This window comes from Gastrolobium bilobum, unplaced genomic scaffold, assembly GCF_033153095.1.
Source record: "Gastrolobium bilobum isolate Gb01-03AN ecotype WA unplaced genomic scaffold, APGP_CSIRO_Gbil_v1 utg10696, whole genome shotgun sequence".
NCBI lineage: Eukaryota > Viridiplantae > Streptophyta > Magnoliopsida > Fabales > Fabaceae > Gastrolobium > Gastrolobium bilobum.
The window spans coordinates 184,494-194,684 of record NW_026899284.1 but is presented as its reverse complement, the minus strand read 5'-3'; the positions used below and the strand labels follow the sequence as shown (position 1 = coordinate 194,684).

At 34.3% G+C, this 10,191-nt stretch overlaps 1 protein-coding gene across 1 annotated transcript; it reads right to left on the bottom strand.

Annotated features, from left to right (window-relative positions):
• Positions 1-1,186: 1,186 nt before the first annotated feature.
• On the bottom strand, positions 1,187-9,537 carry LOC133289218 (glycerol-3-phosphate acyltransferase, chloroplastic). Its single transcript, XM_061487114.1, has 13 exons — positions 9,226-9,537; positions 8,680-8,777; positions 7,813-7,899; positions 7,443-7,540; positions 5,871-5,928; positions 5,107-5,208; positions 4,949-5,010; positions 4,728-4,838; positions 4,392-4,470; positions 3,473-3,592; positions 3,282-3,395; positions 2,497-2,675; positions 1,187-1,689 (listed from the first exon to the last, which is right to left on the bottom strand). Exons 1-12 carry the CDS (start codon positions 9,473-9,475, stop codon positions 2,541-2,543), a joined length of 1,314 nt encoding a protein of 437 aa, XP_061343098.1. The 5' UTR covers positions 9,476-9,537; the 3' UTR covers positions 1,187-1,689; positions 2,497-2,540.
• Between the last annotated feature and the right edge of the window lie 654 nt (positions 9,538-10,191).

Sequence of the window (10,191 nt, the reverse complement as noted above, 5' to 3'; positions counted from 1 at the left end):
AAAAAAAAAAAACAAGTGAAGAAAGAATTGCAATTAGGAATTATCTTGATTCAACTACAATACATAACCCAGTTCCTAAACAACTGCTTAAGATTATTATTTTTATTATATGTTGAATTTTTAGCTTATAAGGATTTCCAATAAACATTTCTCAACCTTCATCTATCTAAACCTAAAGTTAAGTACTTCAGGTTAAAGGAAAACTACCCACACCCTGTTCCTTCTTAATTGAACAAGACACTTAAAACCCAAGAATAAGGAAGTAGAGAACAATCTGTTGCTTTGGATTCGAGTTCATAATGAATTCTGTGTGTTATAACACATTAATCATTTAAAACATAAGTTAAAATTATAAAATTCAATGGTTAATATGTTGCACACAACAAAACCCGAAACAGTTGGTATGTAACTGAGTATCTTAAACATGCTAATAAGGGTTTGATTCCTGGCCGTATATATAGAAAAGCTTCATTGGCAAAGTCAAAATCCATTTCGATGATCTCTATGCCTTAAAATGATTAGTCTTGATCTCTATGCCTCAAAATGATTAGTCTTCGACTATCGACGAAACTCAAAAAGAAAACCCTACGCATTCCCACCACAAGACGCTTGAATCAAGCAGATTCTTGAGGTCCAAGAGCCTAGACAACGAGCAGCAAATGTTTGCATAGCAGCAGCTTTGTAAGGGCAATATAGGACTAAGTTTACTTGCGTTGTCGTTTACCAGCAACCCTTCAATTTCACACCCTGTTTAGCAGGATTGGCATTTTGATATCACTTGGTCATTTTTATTTTAAATGATTGGTATTTTGCTATCTCTTGTACACAATGAAAACTGCAGAATCAAGGGCGAACCACCGAGATACAAAAGGATGCCACGCTAGCTATCAAAAAGTGAAGAAATGATGTATTAAGATCAAGAGTCACTTTATTATACTAGTAGCCCAAACATATTCTTTAAAATACCCCCCTTAAAGATAGCTTTTAATATTTATTTAGGAAGAGATCATAAGTTCAATTTTTATATATTGGAAACAAAATAAAATATCTACGTTTGCCACCGTCTCCGGCATATTGCTTCAGACACCGAGAGTTCCAAATAGCGTATAGCTAGCACCAGAGTAAATAAAGATACACTGTACCAAAAAAAAGAAAGATAAAATTGAAAATAACAAAGTTCCTCCATTGCTTTTATTTTGTCAACATGAATAACCTTCCATTTGCATTTGGACCAGTTTTATGCACTGGCGTCGTCTAAACAATTTGATTCTGAACAGGTTCTACTATTAACAACTATTCACATCTATAATGTAACGAATTTGACTTAAAATTACAAATGGAAGTAATTAGCTTTTATCTATTAAGCTAGCTAAAACAGAATCTGATACACAAAATTGTAGGTAAGAAAATTATATTTAGTATCTTATCAGTCAATGGACCGGACCTGACAAGGAACTAAGAGGGATCTGTACAGTAAGCAGCTGAATTTGAACCTTCTGAAACAGATTCTTGATGAATTTAACTCTGATAATGGCATGCACAAAAAGAAAAGTGAAAAAAAATATATATTTTACTGCAAACTTCCATCAAGCTAATCATTTGGTGAAGTAATAGGCAGTCCCTCTGAAGTGAATCAGCTGAAATTGTTTGATTGACGTCTTCTAATTTGCTTCTAAAAGGGACAAAAAGCTGTTGGAGTCTCCAGACATGAAAATAAGTCAGTGGGATATAGTACGTTAATTTATAATTTCACAGTTTAAGTAAAGACATTTTTGGGCTTGTTTGATTGTGTTCTGATTTTTTTGTTCTTAAAACTGTTTTGTAGAATAGCTATGGAAACAAGTGTTTTTTATGCTTTTTTTTGTTTTGAAAGTTAAAAACAAAAACAGATATGTTCTCTAAATTTGAATCTAAAAACAAAAATAGTTACAGTATTTAATTTTTTTTTTACAAAACAGGACTTACCAAATGGAATTTTTTGTTTTATTGTTCTGAAAATCAAAAAACTGTTTTCTAAAACAGATTTCAAACAAGCCCTTTGGAGCTTCCATTTACTTCCTCTCTATATTGTTTATCCTAATTCATAAGACAAGACCATCCAAAATTTAGATCAGTATCAGTTAGGATATGGTAAACAAGTTAACTAAATAGTATCTTAGCCTAGAAAAATTGATGGTATAATATTTTGTCTAAGCATTTCAGTTCTTTATATTTCAGATTCTTACAGCCTTAAAGAAATGTTTTAAGGGCAAGAGAGCCATATTAACCACCAGAAGGCAGAAATTAAAAACTAACATAAACACATTACGCAATAAATTCCTAGTTGCTTAAAGTAATTATCTCTATACCATCAACGACAACAGTACTACAGAAATCGTGTACTCAGGTAATTTTAAGAATATTTGATCCCAACAATGAGAAAGGATTCCAATTCTAACCCATATGATGTATAGTAATACAATCACAGTTTTCTAAATTCTGAAGTTAGAATTGTACCTGATCATCAGAGGAAAGGGTAACGAAGAAGATTCAGGTTTGAACTACTTCCATGGCTGTGACAAAGAAACTTTAGGAGTTGATGCTTCTAATCCTTTTTTGCCGTGTATGGCAGATTTCAGCACATTATATTGCTCAGTCACAGAATCGTACGCGGCTTTTGTATATGCCTCCTTAGCCTTCTCCATGTAAAATCCAGAGCACACCAATCAAATTAAAGAAGTAAAAGAATCTTCCAGATAATGAAAATCATGTATCAAATCGCTTTGTCTATTTTTCACGTTAAAACAGTAAATTGAAGCTGAGAACCCAAGGATACAGAATACTGGTTTTACTTAAATAGATAATTTAGCTTCAGCGTTGTTACTCGTCACATTACTAGAAACCATACTCAATTTCTGTAACCTGCAAATATTAGTACTTGTACATCGCAGAATGCACCAGCAAAAGTGTGAGTTTCACCAAAGGGTGGCATTTCAGTTCTGTCATTCAAAAGGCACACTCATATAGGGGAGGCTCCGGCCCCCCTTATAAGCCTAAAGTTTCACAGGAATTTATGCGAGCAGCATCAACAATAACAAAAACAAAATGCCACTCGGTACTTTATAGTGGTTATATATGGTGTCATCTTGCGTCACACATTCTTAAGTAGTCACGTCTTCTCAGTTCCCTTATAACAAAATGACAATAAGTGACTTCTCAGAAGGAAATTGTAAATTCAATGACAAAATAAGAAATTTAATTAACTAAGGAAGTGGAAGTTCAGGTGATTAAATTTAACTAACCTTTTCAGGACTTTCACCAGCAGCAGCGGGTGCAGCAAAACTTATCTCTGGAGCCACTGATAAGCCAGTCCCGTGAAAGGATATAACTCTTTTCTCCCCAATTTCTTTTTCAACCTACAAAATTGCATGGTCTTAATAAGAAAATGAAAAAACAAAATCAGGGCGGACTCTCCAAGACAATAACACCATACCTTTTGTGGAGGGGGCATTATATCGTGGCACAATATTGCCAAAGGATATACATGACCTGGTGGACCAGAATTTTCAACAAGCCTTCGCATATTATCTACTGAAGCAGTATCAAAGGGTGCCTGAATGCCTTATATCAGTATGGAAAGATCACAAAATTGGTAATGCAATACACTAAGGAAGTCATGCGCAGTTGTTTATTTACAACATTTGATATTCTGACACAAGTCTCAATGTTCATCATTTTGTACAACTGTAGCAAAGTATACAAGAAAAGAATTGTTCGAACAATAATTTACACTGATACATAATAGACCGATTCACAACATAAAACATTAGATTTATAAAGAAAACAAGAATTAACATAAATCACAGCTAGGAGAGAATAAAGAAAACCCAATAAACATGGAATATCATTATCAGGAATCTGTTTTGATGACAAGCAAATCACAAGTTATAAAGGTAATAAAAGTTTGTAGTTGGGTTTTCAATTCTAACACAACTAAATAACAAAATGGTGCAGCCAGAACTCAATATTTGAGGCAAAGCAAGACTCCATTTCAGGTCAATATCCCCCCCCCCCCCCCCCCCCTCTCTCCCTCTCTCCTCACCAAAGCACAACAAACAACAACAAAAATCAACCAAAAACATATGGCTTCCATCATGTATGCTTCTAAACATGCTAATTCCTACCTTTCTATAAGCATATAAAGGAGATAACCAAAAGGAACAAGAGTTAAAGTACCCTTCCATAAGTATAAAAGATTCCGGCTCAGTGCCAATACCAATCACTTTTTCTTCTACCTAGTCAACGTTAAAAGTAATATTTCCATATATGACAGATCTAAGATGTAACAAGTTTGATTAAACTGAAACTATAATGCACTTTTATATTTTATTCTAACAAGAAAATGAACTTACCGGCACCCATTCTCCGGTTTGGGGATCTGCTCGATCCCTGCCACCACTTGGGGCAATCCAGATTACCTGCGATCCACTCCTGTGTACCAAAAGGCAGTTTATTAACAGCGGAAGAACAAGATAATGGACATTTGACCAATCAATAACCATTACATACAAAATGTACTATCTAAAGTGAACATACCCACTGCTATTACTTGCTCTTCCGTTTGAAGTTTAGATTCTAATTTCTATGTTTACAGATTTCTAGAAAACATGCACTTCAGTTGATGCACTACTGTCTGAAATGGAATCAATAAAGAAAAGAGTCAATTAGCTATACACTAGTAGATATACCTTAAAAGCAAAGCCATTTCCTTCAGACTTCGTGTATTTGCTTGTCTTTTCATGTCTATAAGTTTCGGATCATCAAGCATGTGCTTTTTAGAGTAGACACAAATGAGATTCCTATAAAAACAAAAATTTCAAGTAAATAGTCTCCAAAGTCAACTTCTTTCATCAAAAGGAGATATATCAGCATAAATTTCAAATTTAATAAACAAAAGTATAAAATGAACCTGCCAATACTGAAGGGCTTGCATAGAGGGTCAGTTATGACTCTATCTCCTGCAACGTAGGTCTGCAGAACAAAATGCATGATTCAATTACTTCATCGTTTTAAATGTGCTGTACAGTCTATGCTTTAAAATAGCCACAGTGAAAATGCAAACTTTACCAAGTTTTCAGCAATATTTGGGAGCTGCTTTTCAAGCAGCAGTGCAATAATAGCTGGATCTGCTTCAGTTTGGTGATTTGACATCAAGATGATATTGTGTTTCTGCAGTAATTTTTTCAATCTTTTAGAATTTTCTCCCATATCTATGAAAATGTTAATAGGGCAAATATCCACAACAACATATCACAATCAAGATTGAAAATTCATGAAAGGTAGTGGATAATTCTTTCCCATGTTCTATTTATCATACAAAAGAATCAGTAATAAGTAGTAGTTACTGGGAAAGTTTAGATATATACAACAACAGCATCAGAAACATCAACTAGCATCTAAATAGACAAATTCCAATCACATTTGTGACAGGAAGAAAAGATGGTTTTTTCGATTTTTGGTGTATTAGTAATGCTGACACATAATTAAGACCAGTTCATACAATCATAATGAAACTGATCTGAAGAGCAATGGAAAAGTGAAAACAATCAAAACAGTCACATGATTTGGGTTAATCACCACGATCCATATCTAAAAAGCTCATGTGTCATAATCTGCATGGTAGCATATTAAAATAGTAGCAAGGCAGACTTAAACTGGTTAAGATAACATAGATACCAACCTTAGAATTTGGTTAAGGTAGGCACCGCAAAGGAGGAATATTAGACTTTCTATTATCCTACTTGGTGAGAAAAAGGTTATTTACAAATTCTACCAATATTTTACAAGCACACATATAACCCTACAATATAAAGCATATTAGAAAGTGGCACCTGCTTAAGTTTCTCTTCCATTTCAATGAAGAGGGACATGTTGCCAACATAAGAATTTCTGCGACAAAAAACAAAAATATCAAATTTAAGAATAGCTATGAGGCGCAGCCAGATGGAATGGACATTGTTTTGATACAAGCTGATTATAAATGAGCCCCAAAGATTTAAGAATGGGGTATACACATTGCTACATTCCATGATTATACTTCTGGAAGTGAAACACCAAAGCCTACTTCTGAAGTAATCAACACGGTTCCAAACCTTATACTTCAGCATATGCATAAAAGCGAACAACGAATTCATTCAAAACCAAGAGATCTGCCTTCTTTAGATACAAATACAACTAGGAAAGATCAAGCTAACTACAGGTAAAACCACATGTAAAATCATAAGTAGGGAGTAACAGCTGAACAAGTGCCATCTTGTCCACATTCATAACAGATTTCCGTTTTGAGGGCTCATAGAAGAGTGAGAAGGAAACCCAGTAAGATGTATGTTTAACAAAATGCTGCAAAGGCATGACCTCGGTGAGGTAATAGATTTGTTAGTCTTATTTTTCCATTTCTGTCCTGTGGTTAACCATGAGCAACTTCCAACTAATGTAATACATAAGTACACCCAGGTGTCATAGACACATTTGTATTAAGATAAGAAAGCAAGTAGACAAGTTTGTCCATTAACATATGCAGATTTTTCTAGAAATTGGTAGACATTGAAAACTTCAGCATTCTTACTCTATAGTTTGGCAGCAGACACCAACAAGAACACTAAACACAATTAATCTAAAACCCCTCACTGTTCAAGGTATTTACATGTAAATCCAAGAAAGATGGCATCTGGAATAACTCTGTCTCCGACACTCCACAAACCATAGAGAGCGTTCAGCTTACAAGATTCACCAGTAAACTTTAGCAATGAGACTATTAACTTAGTTTACATGTATACATTTGCCCATTTTCTGCTCTAGAAATTTCCTCCTTAGGTCTAAATGTTAGTTGTCTAACGGTCTAACCTACATCATGATGCAGGATGGGATTTCACTAACCCCAAAGCAAAAAAGTCAGAGATCAAGGGGCTTAATTAACTATCGGCAGGTAGTAACCACAGGATTTATACAGGATATGCCTTATTCTCAAGTACATTGTATTTGTACACCATGGGAATAAACATAGTAATCATCACAATTGCATTGATAGTCATCCCCCATAGAACCATTAGCTTCAACAGCATATATTAAACATGTAGAGACTTCCAAGTCCAAGTAAGGCCTCTATATGCACATTGCATGTTAACTTCCCCTCAAAACCTAACCCTTTGGGTTATGGACAATCCATGCGTGTGTCTCTTATATTTCACAACACAAATCCTTCAATCACAACTTACACGTATCTTAGCTAATTGTAGTAATAAATTTATTAAAAATATAAATGCCTTTGTCAGGGGTATAATGTTCATGCATGAAAATTTGACTAACCGCACATATAGATGATTAACAATAAAAATCAAACAAGTAAACCAAATTGATCAATGCTAAGCAGAAGAACGAGGAGAAACGACAGCTTGTAAACTCACTTGAAATCAACTAAAGGACGGATATAATTTTGACCAAACATGTAGTAGTCAAAAGGCTCTCTCTTTGCTTTGTGGTGTGGTTTAAAGACAAAAGGATCCTGTTAAAAATCAATCTCGTGTTTTGAGCATGACATTTGTGGAACATGAAACAACAGCAAACTAAATTTCCATAGATGAAAGACACTATGAAGAATTCTTAAATAAAAGAATTCATGGGCATGAAAACTGATAGAGATGTTAATATAAAATCATTCACATGTCTTCACTTAACAACTTAAACTTTAGGGTAACAGCACATGAATGATTTTATATCAACATCTCTAACAGAAACAATATCAGAACAACATAATATCCTAGAATTCAGTCTTACCGTCACATCCAAATATACGCGATCTAAGAAAACGGTCATATTTGACAGTACAGTCTCATTTGCCTTGGGATCTCCACTTTTGATAACCTGAAATGTGATTTCATGCACACAAAAAAAATGCATCTTAGGTCATTTAAGTTTTTTAAATGCCAGAATGATAAAAGGATGAATTAGTATATTATGTTGTAGGACTATATAATACAAGCTAACTAAACCGTTTCAATTATCATAAAGAATATCCACGCTAAGCCAATTGGGAAATTGGTATAATCAAGGTGTCAAGTAAAGCATCAAAAAAATAAAAATAAAAATAAAAATTTATGGAATGTAAAAGCTCAAACATATTTGTGATGTGACAATTCAAATAACATCATCAGTTAACGCATTAATAAAATCAACGTGTCCAAGTTTTAGACAACCAGAGAGAGACAGGGGGGAGAGCTAGAAGCATGATTTGACATTGGAATAGATCTACGTTTTGCTATCAATATGTTACAAACAACATATTAAGCCATTATCAACACAGCAATAGAAAGAGTACCAGACATTAATAATTATATGATAATCAATTATGCGCCAATGCATGAAGCAAATGAACAAGAATAGATATAATAGTGATGATAGACATGACTACTTTCTCATACTTAAACCACATTATTTTGGGAGTTCAGGTTCCAAAATGAATCGTGAGTGAAGTAATATCTGCTCCCTCATATATTAGGAATAATTTAGCTGTAAAGAAACATGTATTATTGGTTTACTTCTTAAAGAGTAATTTATAAAAAGTATTGCTATTCCAAAGTATGAATCAATTTAAATGCTTACATCAGCAAGGCATGTGGAAGAGACATATAAATATAAACTTACAGCATCTTTATAGTAATTGTACACTTCTTCCATCCCAGCAGCAACACTAGGAGGTATAGATCCAGCTTGTACTTCCTTCTTGATTCCAGAAAGAAGCTCTGCAAATAAACAAGTAACATGATAAAGGAAAATCAATGTTCAGGATTCGGATAAGTAAAACAGAAATAAAAGAAAATGATTAACTTCTTAAATGGAGCATAGTAATTTTATCTTGGGAAAAAGAAGCAGTTCGTAAACTGATGCACTTGAAATTTATAACTAACTGGTCAGAACATATCTAACAATCAGGACTATAAACTGTGTTTATTAAATATCTCTAACTAACAGTACCATCAGCAGAACCAAACTTCAATCTCTAACTCAAAACACGAAAACGGAAATAAATAAAGAAAAAAAAGCTCGCAGTCTCATCAGGTGAGCTTCAAAGCTTCATAATCATGATTTTTTTATTCATTACAACTCGACATTTAAAAAAGAAGAAGAAGAAAGAAAAGAAAGAAAGCCAGAAATCGAGGAAAGGCTGAAAAGGAAAAGCGGAAAGCAAACCTTGTTCGTTTTTAGCAGTGAGGAAAGTGCGGGAAGAAGAGACGGAGGAAGCCATGTTAGGGGGATAGTGTTTAGGAGAGGCAACGTTCTCCTTGGCTTGAAGCTTGAGTGTGAGGGAACAAGAACAAGAACAAGAACAAGCAGAAAATGTGGATCGCAGAGAAATGAAAGAGCAAGAAGGCTTTGAAGAAGAGAACGGAACCCTAGGAGTAGCGAAGAATGTGGTTGGCGGTGTGGAGAGGATAAACATAGTCTTGTTTGTGATGCGAAGAGAAGGGTTGGCGTGCACCACACACTGAGCGAAAGAACCGGTCATGCTCTCACTGTTCAAAGACCCAAAGAGAGAGAGAGAGAGAGAGTGCGAGGGTGGGATTGGCGGGCGCACGTGCTTTTCGTCTGAGTTAGACCCACATGCCACTGTGGGAGCCAATAGTTGAACGGAAAATGACGTTCGGACACGTGGATCGCGTCCAACGGTGCCCATCCATGAACGGATAAAGCTCTTTCCCTTTTCCCTTCTTTCTAAGCAACATATAATTTCAAAATTAGGTGCTTGTTTGGATCCTCTTTTTTTAAGTTAGAAGATACTTATAAGCATAAGTTAGGCCAAACAGTTTTTGGGAAAAACTCTTATAACGAAAAACTCTTTTTTTATAACGAAGAAAAAAGTTGAAAACTAAAAACTCTTAAGAGGAGCTTTTTTTTAAGCTCTTATCTGTTTTTCTTGAATTGTGTGCTTTTATTTAAAATAAAAAGTGATAAAGATAGAGAGAGATAATTTTCTTAAAATATGTGTTTTTAAGTAATTTTTAAGCTAAAACTTTAATATAATTTCCAAACAGTTTTTAGCTTTTTTTTTTTTTTAACTTTAGTTTATAAGTAACTTCTAGCTTAAAAATAAGGGAATACAAAGAGGCTCTAATATTATTATTACGTGACACCAATCGCATTCGCTGCTCTTTCATT

Coding starts and splice junctions, on each gene's coding strand:
- LOC133289218 (XM_061487114.1), bottom strand. CDS start 9,475: ATGTTTATCCTCTCCACACCGCCAACCACATTCTTCGCTACTCCTAGG. Junction 4,471..4,727: donor GAAATGGCTTTGCTTTTAAG/GTATATCTACTA, acceptor TTTGGTACACAG/GAGTGGATCGCAGGTAATCT. Junction 3,593..4,391: donor AAACCGGAGAATGGGTGCCG/GTAAGTTCATTT, acceptor TAAGGCATTCAG/GCACCCTTTGATACTGCTTC.